This window comes from Lepisosteus platostomus, chromosome 2, assembly GCF_059453375.1.
Source record: "Lepisosteus platostomus isolate fLepPlt1 chromosome 2, fLepPlt1.hap1, whole genome shotgun sequence".
Lineage (NCBI taxonomy): Eukaryota > Metazoa > Chordata > Actinopteri > Semionotiformes > Lepisosteidae > Lepisosteus > Lepisosteus platostomus.
The window spans coordinates 54,808,567-54,822,510 of NC_142612.1; the positions used below are offsets into that span (position 1 = coordinate 54,808,567).

General features: G+C 41.4%; 1 protein-coding gene across 1 annotated transcript in view; it reads left to right on the forward strand.

The window, feature by feature from the left end:
* Positions 1 to 13,250, forward strand: part of chmp2ba (charged multivesicular body protein 2Ba) — a 16,410-nt gene extending 3,160 nt beyond the window's left edge. Inside the window, exons 2-6 of the mRNA XM_088608663.1 lie at positions 1,997 to 2,088; positions 6,163 to 6,357; positions 8,826 to 8,928; positions 9,554 to 9,660; positions 10,129 to 13,250. Coding sequence (XP_088464789.1) covers positions 1,997 to 2,088; positions 6,163 to 6,357; positions 8,826 to 8,928; positions 9,554 to 9,660; positions 10,129 to 10,242 — 611 coding nt within the window. The 3' untranslated portion in view covers positions 10,243 to 13,250. The remainder of the gene's footprint in view (positions 1 to 1,996; positions 2,089 to 6,162; positions 6,358 to 8,825; positions 8,929 to 9,553; positions 9,661 to 10,128) is intronic.
* Positions 13,251 to 13,944: the final 694 nt, after the last annotated feature.

Below are 13,944 nucleotides of genomic sequence, written 5' to 3' on the forward strand. Positions count from 1 at the left end.
TATGAAAGGTAGACGGCTTGTCTTCTGCAATGAAGCATCTGAAAAGTACATGCACGTCCAGGTGAGTGGTATTTAGCACTTAGTAAAAGCACAGATTGGACGCATCCTGCCTATATGGGTTCTAACCCTGACCCTTTTTATCAACCTAAAGTATGTCACTTTGGAAAAGACATCGGCAGCGGCAGCAGTTCTCGCGCGGAGGGAGCTCCACGACAGACGGCATGGTGTCCTTTACGGGGCGTGGAGGGGAGGTTGTTCATGGAAAGTGGGAAAGAAAGGGGGTTCCTGTCGGAGCAAGGAGAGAGCTGGGGGCTCCCCCAGCAGCCGCGGCCGGGAGATGACAGAGGATTCAGCAGGCGTGGGAGTCGCAGGCAGGGAGGAATCGGAGCTTCTCAGGTTTCCTGTACTGCAGATCTGTGTGCCAAATGTGAGATGCCTGCAGCCATACCACCCTGCAACTCGCAACTGGCAGGCCACTGTAGCTCAGCAGGTGTGAGCCTGGTCAGTACCTGGATGGGAGACCTCCTGGGGAAAACTAAGGTTGCTGCTGGAAGTGGTGTTAGCAGGGCCAATAGGGGGCGCTCACCCTGTGGTCTATGTGGGTCCTAATGCCCCAGTATAGTGACGGGGACATTATACTTTAAACAGGCGCCATCCTTTGGATGAGACGTAAAAGCCAAGGTCCTGACTGTCCGGGGTCATTAAAAATCCCAGGGTGTTTCTAGAAAAGAGTAAGGGTGTTGCTCCTGCGTCCTGGCCAAATTTCCCATTGCCCTTACCAGTCATGGCTTCATTACTCTGCTCTCCTCCCCACTGATAGCTGATGTGGGTGAGCGATCTGGCGCACTATGGCTGCCGTCGCATCATCCAGGTGGATGCTGCACATTGGTGGTGGTGGAGGGGAGTCCCCATTACCTGTAAAGCGCTTTGAGTGGAGTGTCCAGAGAAGCGCTATATAAGTATAAGCAATTATTATTATTATTATTATTATTATTATTAGTAGTAGTAGTAGTAGTAGTAGTAGTAGTAGTAGTAGTAGTAGTAGTAGTAGTAGTTCAGTGTTGCAATAAAATAGGAATAGTTGCTGTACAATAGGAAATACTTTATAATATTTAGTATATAATCTGATTCTAATCCTGGCCTCCTATTGTACCCTTAAGCAAGATATTTCACTCAGTTTGCTTCAGTAAAGCGTCCAGCTGTCTAAATGGGCACAAAAAAATAAGTCTCTTGGAAAATAAAGTGGCTGCTGAATACATTAATAATAATAACAACTGGAATTTCATTATAATATTCAGAGGCCATTGACAGAATTTAAGCTCTTTGATTTTTACCACCATCAAAATGCTTTTAGCTTTCATAGAAGTGTCGTTTGTCCAACACTTTGTTTAAGTTGCCTTCATTTTTCAATTCTTGCTTATGGCGTGTGGTGTCGAGAAGTATAGAAATCCCAGCCATACGCAACTCCTCTTCTCCCCCTTCCTGTGGACTTACGAGCTCTGATGTCCTCAGCAGGTGGTTTGGTGACCTCAGTCGAGCTGCCTCTGTCTCTCTGTGTTGAAGGACAGCCCTTGTCACTGCAGTGCCACTGGCTACTGCTTTTTTTTTACCACTAAGTCATGTTAAATGTTTGTCAGTCTGGAGCATTGTGCCACGTTCTTTGTTGTGACAGGATCCTGCAGCTGATAGAAACTGAGAAAAAGGCTGTCTTGCTTTCTCTTCCTACAGTCTCTACAGCTGCATCTTTATTATGCCTTTTGATGGTCAAATAAACTTCACAGGAATATTACTGTCCTGCCCCATGAGCCTTGTAGAGCTCTGCAACATTTGCATCGCACTCCTGTCATTAACAATGTAGTTGGGAGTCGCGTGTTAATTATTTTCATATTGTGCTAATTAGATGGAATGCTAGCAGGATTGATGGCAGGGAAACGCACTCAGAGCACAGAACAATTACTGTAAGTCAGCATCTCTTTTTGTCCCTCTTGTGTCACAGATATCATAAAAGAACAGAATCGCGAGTTAAGAGGGACCCAGAGACAAATCGCCAGAGACCGGGCAGCTCTGGAGAAACAAGAAAAACAACTGGTAAGTTGAAAATCTGTGGGACGGACGTCTTATCTCAGAGTATCAGAGGAGGCAAGACGAAGTCTTTGTGTCTTCCTTGTGTCTCTTCCGCTCACCTAAGACGAAGGTGGGGGGGGTCTAGGGGATTGTCTCTGAAGACACTAACGGTGCTCGATACCCTTGGCAGGAATTTGGTTTCTTGCTCAGCTGTCTGAGGGTGGCCATGGAAATTTGGCAACGTTGTGTTTTTTTTTCCCCAAATTTAAATTTAAAGAAAATCGGTAGCAGGGTCCGCGTCTATCTGTGCCACCAGCCACCGGAAATGGAATACTAGATTTTTCCCGAAAGAACAGAAGCCAAAACTCCAGTGAGTCGCTGCTGTTCACTGCTGATCCTGGAGGGGGCGCTGTGTTTTCTGCTTTTCATTCCATCTTGGACACTTGCTAACTTTGTTGGGATTGCTCACGTTATTGATCGGCATCACCATCATTTCAGGGTCTTAAATCATCAAGAGTTTTAAGTGACTTATCGAACTGAGCTCTGCAGGAGAAGAGTGGTTATCACTGGCCTGAATGTGGCTTTGTTTGTATCTCTCCCGTGTAGACTACCAATTGGGAAAAGTGAGAGCTTTCCTTCAGTTTGCAACTTCCATGCAAAACCTGTAGCACTGCTTGGTTTTGAAAGTAAACATCCGTATGTATCTAATTGCCTCTCTTGGGCGTTCTAATTATTTGTTAATTAATCCTTCTTCTAATTAATCCAGACAAAGCTGTGTTGTGTGTTTTTTTAAAAGCCAGTTTTCTGAAGATGAGAAATGACATGGAAGACTTTAGCATTAATCTAGCTGTGCTGAGCACGATCTTTCAGCAGAATATTGTTTTGTGTGTTCTATTGTGCTCACACCCTTGCAGGATTTTTGACTCTCTTTACTTTTTTTTTGAATGTAGAGTAATTCTGTTTCTCAGTAGTTTGTTCTGTGAGCAGCGTAATGAGAAATGCACGATACCTTTGGTTTTTCTCTATCGTACAGCTGCTTCATTCACTACATCCTAATAGCTCTGAGTTAGCAAAATTGCAGGGTTTTTTATAGGCCATTAAATAGGGATTATGTTAGTATACTAAGCTGTTTTCTCCCAAGACTTGAATGTAGAAGTACATCCATTTTTTAAATTGTAGTCCCAACAGCCATATTTTCAAAATAACCCATATGCTCCAGATCTGTTGGATTTAATTACCAGGTGGTAAATATTAATGGAAATGGCTTCAGAGAATAAAGAATAAAGCATCGTTTGCTGAGATGTCTTCGTATCATAAAATATTCCTTAATATTGATAGCTCTTGCATATATCCGGGCTTACCTACTATTTATAGTTACTCCTGGTGCAGCAATGTAGTACAATTATTTAGTCTATGTATTTGATATTAATATTTGTCATGCTTCATGACTTCTGTCGTTATTCAGAGTCAATGTTCTTTATGCTTTTGGAGAGGAATAATTCTCCATTGCTAAACAAGGCCTGCACAAAGTGTGTTTGCAAAAATGTTATGGTTTCTGACTCCGGGTTGACACAGACATTAAAAAAAAATGAATAATGCTTTGAGGTTAATGGGACTTCACATGTAAAACCTCAAAAGGTTGTTTAGTCTCCTCATTAGCCTTTGAATATTAAAACGTTCATCTGTACATAATATAAAAATGCTACATTCTGTTGGTATATAGGTCTGTGTCTCCCCCCTCTTCAGCAAAATTGCTAAAGATCCAGTACATCGTGACTTCCCACGCAGAAGGAGAAACCCAGGCTAACTCTGAAGGATTGAATCGGACTGCAAATTTAGTTTTTAGGAAAAAAAAACTCTCTACCCCTTAAAGTTACGCCACTGGCCCCATGTTTGCTCACGTGTCAGGAGATGATAATTTAGTGTGTTATGAAGTCAGCCACTTTGTTGTGTGAGCTGTTCTCATTCGAAAGCTGCTCTGATATGACCGATTGCCTTTCACTGGGTCAAGCGCTGCCTTTCTGAATCTGACTTCATTAATAATGAGCAGGTGCCAAAGTGTTATTTTCCCCGCTTCTTTAAAACGCCAAGCCTCAAAAAAGACCGGAAGTGTAGGTTACAGTCCTTTTACCCTGTGGAAGTGCCGGCAGTGCTGGGGCCCGTGAATGGAAATGAGTTCGTCCTCGCTGACTGGCGGCATTGTTCTGAAGCTGTATCACCATCTTCCTGGCGCTGGGTTTCTGTGCTGCTGATTGATTTCCTTTTTATGTACCATTATGCTTAGCACGCACATACACCGGTCGCTCAGGCGGCACCTGCTTGAAGAATATTACATGATTATCTCCTTGGTGGATAATTTGCCTATTCAGCTGTTCAGCCTTAATCTGAAAGTTGAGTGAGAGGCTTTTTCCGTGAGGTCTGTCGGATGTGGACTTAATGCATCCACGTGTGTGCTCAGAACACTTGCTTTGTTTGTGTTCTTCCTCTCCTAATGACAATTTAACTTGCCCATGAGTTGGAATGACGAGGCGGGAGCAGTCAGGAATTAAAAGACCTGATGTGAAAGTGATACAAGTGGAGTCCACCTGGTTTCCCATATTCACATTCGCAGATGCATCACTTATCCTTGCAGGGTTATTTGCTGCGATGGCAGTAATAATGCTGGGTTTTTATGATTCTGTCTGGGATGTCTGATTTAGAGTGATTGTAATAGCACTGTAAATATTTCAGTGAATCTCTCGTTGGAGGTGGGCAGCCTTTTCCCTAGGCAGTACGTCCAGGATGTGCCCTGGCTCTGGTCACTCAGGTAGAGGGTGTGCAGTCCTCTCTGTGAGAGACAAGGGCACAGAATATGAGGCATAGAAATGATTGGCCAGATGTGGTACAGTGTGTGCAGCTTCTGCTGTGTGTCCTTAGGTTACACCAGCACAGTCAAAACAGTCCACAAATAACTGTGGCAGATACACAGCAAACACACTCTGTTATTAGTGTATATATTCCCCGTTGGCTTACTTGCTTAATTAGCTTAAACATTGAAAACAAAAGCGAATAAGAGAGACAGGTCACCATGGGTTATGGCTGGGTTAATTATCTATATAGGAACTGATTTAATGGTCTAAGACGTCTGTAGATTGGGCTCTCAGATTGGGCAGAATGAAGAGAAATCAAACTGTTTATGTACTCCTCCAGTAAATCACAACTCCAGTGGGGAAAAAACAAAACCATTTGAAGCCCAGGGATCAAAACTGTAAAGGTCAGACTAGATTCATGTAACTTTTCAGATTATTATCTGCTACAGGTGGGCCTGAAAAAAAAAACATTCATTTTTACCAGTGATGTGACATGATAGTGTTAACAGTTAATTTGAAAAAAAGGAAACAAAGTAGCCTTCCAGGTGGCATTTAGGGATCCTTCTGTCTGACTTATGCCACCAATCTTGTGACCAGGAGGAGAGCAGGGTTAGTGTTTGTATTGGTGACTAAACAGTTACTATACAGTGGAGGCATGCTGCAGCTGTGAGTTTGAGCTTTGGTTGGAGCATTTTGGGTGATGTAAGTAGTGGAGTACCACAAGGATCTATATTAGTACTACTGCTCTTCATAATTTATAGATCTTGAGACTCTTTTATAGAAAGCAAACTAGTCACTTTTGGAGATTATATCAAAATAAGAGGATGGGCCAATACTATAGCAGCTACAATGGAAATTTGAAAAAGGTTAAGATAGAATTCAAGTGCAGTGTTATATACAGCTAGAAACAGAGCCTTAGCCTTGAACTGAGGGGACCAGATACAAGTACTCATATTCCTCTAGGGCACTGACACAGTCAGCCCAGTGGATTTCTTCAGAGTGAATAGTGAAATATGAATCAGAGGGCAAAAGTGAAAACTACATGCAAATGCATTCTTTACACAAAGGGTGATGGGAGTATGGAACATGCTACCCTGTTATGTCATTGAAGACGATACCATCGCTGATACTAGTTACTAAATACTCGCTAATTTACCAAAAAACTTCAAGCAGCTGTGCCCAACAGCCTCCTCTTGAGTGCTAACTGCATGTTCTTGTGTGGTAACCACAGCTCCTTTCTTTCACACAGGAATTGGAGATTAAAAAAATGGCCAAGACAGGGAACAAAGAGGCCTGCAAAATTTTAGCCAAGCAGCTGGTCCAGTTGCGGAAGCAGAAGAACAGGACGTATGCCGTGAGTTCAAAGGTCACCTCGATGTCCACGCAGACCAAGGTCATGAACTCCCAAATGAAGATGGCTGGTGCCATGTCCACAACTGCCAAAGTAAGAGCTGATTGTCATTTGCCGGTCATATTTCTCAATTGGTTCTGTTTAATCAAACGTTTTATAAGCTTGAATTCATGGTGGTAATGTGTGTCTGAATCTTAGCACCAAACTGAAGTATTCCTCTTATTCTTCACCTCCTTATGGGGCTACAGAAATAGTTTTATGTTAAAATTAGGTCAGCATTTGCTGTGAAGTACTTCAAAAGGATGCTGGAGCAGCCAGACTCTTGACACACTCCCAGCATTCCACACTTCTGAGGTAAAGTACAGCATGCTGTGACCAGACCAGGAGAAACGGGGAATATTTGAACTTGCTGTAGATGTAGGTTATTGCTGCTGATATTTTAAACAAACATTTCTTTGCACCTAAGCTTATTTTATTTTTAATCCTTTTATTTAACCAGATGAGCCAATTGAGATGACATTCTCATTTACAACAGTCTGGAAAGTACCCGTTTATAAAGCAGGGTGTTACTGGGGTAATTTGAGTGGGAAACATTGCTCAAGGGAACAACAGGGATTTGAATCCATGACTTGACTCCAGGGCCAGCTGTAACCTTATGTTTTGCCCATGTAACATATTTTCATTCTTCATGCTCTGTACCGTGGGCAGATTAAGAGAAAGTAGTGAGGGGATTATATCATTTGACAGTTGTTGACATTTCTTCTGAATGGTCACTTTGTGATTAAACGTCTAGTGTCAGTTTCCTGATGCTCGTCTGACTCCTGACTCCCAGCTTAGCATCAGACCCAGGAATCAAGGATCAGGGATATCGAACCTATGTGCCTTTACCCTGAAGCTGCTGTCCTGCTCCAGACGTTTCACAAATGTTATACACCTGTGTTGCAAGTGAACGGTGCTCTCTCTCTGGAACAACAGTCATTCCTTTGAGAGGTTGGCATGTCTTAATAAGAAAGTCTGTATTTCACGTTGCGCACACCTGACGTTTTCTAAGTTAATCATGTCAGCATAGTTGTGAAAGTTGGAGAAGGTACTGAGTGGAACTAAATTGCCCTTTTGTTTTCCATGGAGTCACGTGGATCTAGAATTAAACAAAACTTGGGAGTAAAATAATTTTTCTTCTAGTGGGCAGGTCCTGGATATTTCAATACAAACCAAAAATTAGGTCGGTTTTAATATCAACCTCAGTACTCAGACACGGATTTGAGATTCGTATATATTCTACATGTGTTGTGTACAGAAATTTAATTGCCCCCATACAGTATATATGATTAAAAATGTACAAAGAGTTTTGCTTTTCCCAATGATCTCAAATATTAATTGCATTTTGAAAGAAAAATGTGAAAATTAGGTTGGATTTAATCATTTATAAACAGTATGAATTAACCTAATTTTTCAATATAATTAATTTTGTTGCATTTAAATGAAACAAACTAATTGTTAATGAATTCTTAAGTGCATTGCAGAGAAGACCAGATAGCATAGTATTGGCTTTAAATTATTCAGAGGCAATCAGGAGGGAAGAAAAAACATTTAACACGTGACTCAGAACTTATTCTACTTCTTTGAACAGATCATTAATCTTTATTTTCATTTGATATGGAAAACACAGTACAGTGAGAATTATTTTAATTTCTGAAAGCATAATGAGGACCTCCCCTGGCTGAATTGATGTTCAAAGGCTCTCCAGCTTTAAAACAAGAGAGATCAAGGGTGTGTGCTGTTTTCAGGGAAGGTGAGAGACGCAGTGTTAGAAAAGAGTACAGCCTCCTCATCTGCTCTCGGTGGTGAGAATGTAGATCGAACAGTGGCAATGAGAACTGGTGCTCGATATTCCACCTTTCTTTCCCCGGTCCAGTCTGTGAGTTTGCCTTTGACAAGAGGCAGGCAGAAGTTAGAAATGGGATTTACACATAAAAAATGTAGGAAAGGTTATAAATAGGAAGAGGCTATTTAGCATATTTAATTACAAGTAGCTAATGGATCCAAGGATCCTATATTGCTGCCCCTTTATAGACAGTTGTAAACTTTTAGTTCGTCAGCGTAACATAATTTCATTCTTTATGCTCAGTACTGCGGGCAGATTAAGAGAAAGCGGAAAGGGGGGTTATATTGGACATGGTTTGGCAACAAATATTTGCCCTTTTTCATATTTGCTGCTTTTTTGCGTATTTCTGTCACTGAAGGTAGAACTTTGTTTGGGAAATAAATGAAGCAGGCCCCAAACTTTAGTGTTATTTTTTTCCCCCCTCAGGCTTACTTCATCTATTTACGCTGGCCTTTTCACCTACCTTGCAAGTCATAGGAGGATTAGGGTTATTTGGTTATTTCAGAGGGGCATCACTGAGACATGCATTGATAAACCTACCATTGGCTTCCAGGGGTTCTCCACTGCCGTGTTTGTGCTCTTTTTATGTGACATTCTTCTAAGTCTATTCTGTGCTGCAGTCATTTTTGATGTCTCCTTTAAATTGACAGCTCTGTCTTTCCCTTTCCTTGACTAGACAATGCAAGCTGTCAACAAAAAAATGGACCCACAGAAGACTCTGCAGACAATGCAGAACTTCCAGAAAGAGAACATGAAAATGGGAATGACAGAAGAAATGAGTAAGATGAAGGCTGTTTTAATGCGTTGTCTATTAGCTGAATATTTCAATAATATGTGCATGTTTATATACATATATCACATACATACAACGAACACCTTTCAGGTTTATGGTGCAAGTTACAAACACGCCAAGATCCTAAAAAGTTGTTCCTTGTGAGATACATTTTTGCGCCAATTTTATTGATCGAAACAGGCTACGTCATGCTTATTTGAGAAATAAGAAACAACTGTCTATGGCTGCTAACTTTGACTATATACATAGGAGGCAGAATTCGAAGTGCTGGTTCTGCCCCCACCCTCCTCATTGTGAAACAGCAGGAGCTGATTAATATTAGTTCCCATAATATATGTATATTAATAAAAAGAGGTTATTGTGTGATGGGCAATGATTATAAATAACCATCTGTTTCAAGCTGTTCTGGACAAACGACCTGCATTATAGGAAGAAATGGAACCAGAGAGCAGTGAATGTCTTGAAAGTCTTGTCTTTACACCACAGATTTGTCTCGGGCTGTACAGCCACCTAGTGCTTATCTCATTATTTCACAGTCAAGTGTTCCGATTGAGATTCTGCCCACTTTCGCTTTGCCTGTTTCATAATGCGAGTCTTTCTGTCTGTTTCAGTCAACGACACCCTGGATGAGATCTTTGATGAGTCCGGAGACGAGGAAGAATCCCAGGACATTGTGAACCAGGTGTTGGACGAGATTGGAATTGAAATTTCCGGGAAGGTAAGGGAACAAGAAGCCAGTTTCTCGGCATAAAGGCCATCGGAAGATATCAAACGTATTGTGCTAGCGCTTTCCCCAGATAGATCAGAAATGTAATCACTCCTGATTGCACAGCCTTGTCAGTTTGAGGTGCATCAGTGTCTTCAGACTCGGTATCATTCAGACTTTTTCCGAACGCATGGCTGTTTTTGTCTCCCGGCGCCTGTTTGTAAGTCAGGAAATCTACAAGCTTGTGTTGTGTTTTACTTGAAAAATCAGATTGCTGTCAGTGCGGGTTTAAAGCTCCAACTGTAGGTGAAAACAGATGAGTTGTTTGAGGTGTTGCCACTAAGCGTTGTCTGTCGCCCTTGTGATAAATGGGCTGCAGCAGTACTGTAGGTCTGGTCCCTCTGAGGAGCCCCTGAAGTGACTCACAGTAATACGTGCTAATTTGCCTCCGGACTAATAATTGCTTTGCATTTTCTACAGATGGTGAATGCTCCATCAGCAGGCAAAAACCTCCCCTCAGCATCTACCTCCAAAGCAGCCACGATTTCAGATGAGGAGATTGAGAGACAGCTGAAGGCTCTTGGAGTAGATTAATCGGCCGCTTCCTCCTCTCCAAATGGATCTGCATCTCTTCAAAATAAAGTGCTACTTGAACGAGCAGGAGCTTCCCCCACCCCCCTCCCGCATCTTCCTTCATGGATTGTATCTGTGGCAACCACGGGGCTTCAAAAGTGAATCATTTTAAAGAAATGGAAATTTATTCTTCAGCCTGATTACTGATAAGCTTTTCTTTTTTGCCTGTTGTGTTACATTGAATAGATATGGGTGAAAATTAAGGTTTGCTGTTGTCTTGGAATTGGTAACCTGCTAGAAGGTAGGGGGCTTCAGAGGTGATGTTAAATGCGGGACTGAGAGGTTTGTCCAGGTTAAAAGTCACATGATACTGTCCATGCTAGGAATGATATCTTTAAAAACTATATGCAATCTACTGAGAAACAATGGCTTGCTAGAGGTGGCATCGAAATGCTCTGTGGAAAGATTACACACTGACTTCCTATAATGCAACTTTAACTGAACAACAAAAAAAAACCCATTGACTGCTATTTAACTCCCGAAAGGGCAGTTTTATTCACTGTATTTCCCTACAGCTGTGCTTGTAACAGTGGAGATCTGCTCATGGTGTAGTATGAAGAAGGGTTGTACATCTCTTTAGACATTTAAATGTTTTTGAATGGGGTGGGTGAGGATGAAGCAGGGGGAGTCTGTTGTCATCACTGTGCATAGACCCAGTTGTCCTCTGTTGGGGTTCACAGGGATGGAAATAATCGGGTGACCAATGTCTTCTTTGTCTGATTATTGTCTGAAATGTTGTGAATAATCTTTGCTTATCACATAACGCTTCTTTAATCTTCTTGCCATTAATCGTAGTTGGACCGAAACAGTAGGTCAGCACTATAGATAATCATGCCTGGAACATCGAAATCAGAGTGCACACACCCAAATACATAACAATAGGAAATCCATAAGAATTTTGCTGTAATGCTTGAGGTTTAAAACTTACCATTTAGCAAGGTGACTTCCAAGTGTTCCTGCTGTGATTATTCCACTTCCACTCTGTGGAAGAGTGCACAAGCATCAGGCTGGTCCACAGTAATGAGAATTCAGTGTTGTGGTGATGGAAAGCACACCTATTGTAAAATATCTTGAACAGGTGACAGCGGGTCCTCATTGCTGACAGAGTCATTCTAGTTAATTTCACAAAAATTCACCATCACAGTTTGGTCCATGAAGGCATAAAGGAATTTTAAAAGCAATGTGCGTATTGCTTTTTAAGAAAGAAATCATAAATGGTTTTGCGTTTTAGCCTGTGACGAATTTCACCTCTTCAGCTGAGGGCTGTATTAGCACATAGGGTTCTCGGAGCATGAAGCACTGAGGTTTTTCTTGGTTTGCTATTGATTAAGGAACTACTGTCTATTTTATTGTTAGGAGCTTCATTATGTTTTCATCTGAGCTCAGGTGCACACAGACACAAACAAAAACTGTGATCTCTTGCAACCCTAAGTGCAACACATTTGTATCTTAGGGGTTTGAGAACTCTGATAGACGTGCCTTCGGGAGCTAAGCCTTATTGGTGGATGGTGTAACATGACGGCAAGGGGCACTTAATAAAAGCAACATGAAAATGCATCTCTGCACAGCGGTATAGTCAGGGATGGAGAATCGAAGTGAACTGTAGGGGATTAACAGCATTATGCCAGCTCCGCTCTGTTGAAGTTGGAAAGGCTGTGATTGATGTAGACGTTGCCCTAACCCCTTCTTGATTCACACGAGAGTTCTGCATCGCATTGATTAGTTGGCTTCCAGCAGGGCTGAACCAGGGCTCTCCATGCCACTCCTGGTCTGTCAAAGCTGCACACGGGAGCGGCGCCCTTCTGCTCCTCTCCTCAGCCGTTGACCTCCCTTTGCTGTCTCTCTGTTTCTCTGGTAGCCTTTGCCACTTGTGGTTGGGCTCCTATCTCCAGCAGGATGTGTATCCCTGAAACATATGGACACGGAGAAGGACTAGAGCTCCTGGAGAGTGAAGACATGTTCGGAAGGCACTCTCATGACTGATACTGGAAACTTTCTGTCCAGTGCATGCTTTTTACCCTCCAATATACTACATTTTCTTCATCAGGTGCACCCTGATGATGTGTACCTTGATTACCTCATAGATTTAACAGAAAGTGTTATGTGTTGATGCAGCTGGTTCGGGTTTCACACTTGGCATTTGAACATTATGCGGTACATTGTTTAGACCTGTTTTAATCATAATAAACACAGGCCCGTGTCTCCTTGAAAACAGACCCTAACAATCGCAAGAAAACACCTGATCTCTTTCAGAAGAGCCTCCAGGAATAATCGAAGCAGCAGCACAGCTTTAAGAACACGGCTGCAGCTGGGAGGATCTCATTTTTCTTCCTTCTTGTGTTTTACCAATCCCCAAAATTAATAAACTGTAAATCCAGCATATTCTTTGATCTATTCATATGGAAATGGTTCCTATAAATCTGGGTCGGATGGCAAATAGAATTAGAAATTGCATAAACATTCCCAAACTACCAAACTCTCAGATCGACTTTGAAGTTCATAACTTGAACCAGTGCTGCTGTAACACATTGGCCCTTTTCTGTAAGAATAAATCAGTCTGCTTACGTATTTCTTCCTCACAATCCATCAGTGTGATTAACAGAGACTAACGTGGGGTACTTTTACTGTTATTAACAGTGACACTACATTTTTAAAGCACTCGTCTATAAATATGATTTAACGTAAAGCTTTGCAGTTTCTTCAGTGGGTGTGAGTAACAAGGTTTATTCTGTATTTCAAAAGTATGAATTTTAATTGTGTTCACAATCGGCATCTGGCATCTCTGCATGGATGGCTGTGAAGGTTGTGGTTTCTTTCTACAGTAGGTTTATTTAATAACATTTAACTAACATTGGAAAAAAGGTTTTTAGGCCTTTTAATTACGAGGACTGTAATGTTTTTCATTATAACTATTGTACAGTTATTTTTTTGTTATTCCTTGCCACAAATAAAGTTTTTCATATGCGCCATTCTGTGTGCGGTTACTGCCATTAAGCTTGTTAAAACAAAATGTTGACTCGTTTTTTGACCAGTCTTTTTTTTAAATTCAACATTAATCATAAAGATTTGCTGCGGCATTTAAATCAAAGCGAACCAAAATTAATTATGTTCACATCTTAATTAATTCTGAATATGTAAGTTCTCTTTTTTTTGTGGAAAAAGCTGACTGTGCTATTTATATTTTTAACTAGCTATGCAGAACGTACAGAAATAACCACGAACAATTAAAACAAGTGTTCTCACTACAGCAGTCTTTCAGAGCAATAGTGAAGTAACTGGTAGAGAAAAAGGCTATCTGTGAATAATGTAGATCTCATAACCTGATTGCTCTTGTGCTAAATTTATCCTGTCCTTTCTGAATTTTATACTGTATGTTGATCAATATCTCCTTGACTAAAAGAGCTGGAAGTATTAAGTGGTTATAGAGTACTTGAAGGTGGTCCAAATCAACAATGTAACAAGATAGTTCAGGTGGGTAGCTGCGTCAGCATGCGTAGGCTGCAAAGGAACAAGTAATAGGTTTATTCCATGCTGAAAAGAGAAGAAAGAAAACAACGTTTCAGCCGTGGAGCCGCCTTCACACCTGATGGAATAAACCTATTAGTTGTTCCAATGTAACAAGATTACAAACAAGAGGAGGAAGTAGTTCATAGACCCAAAGCT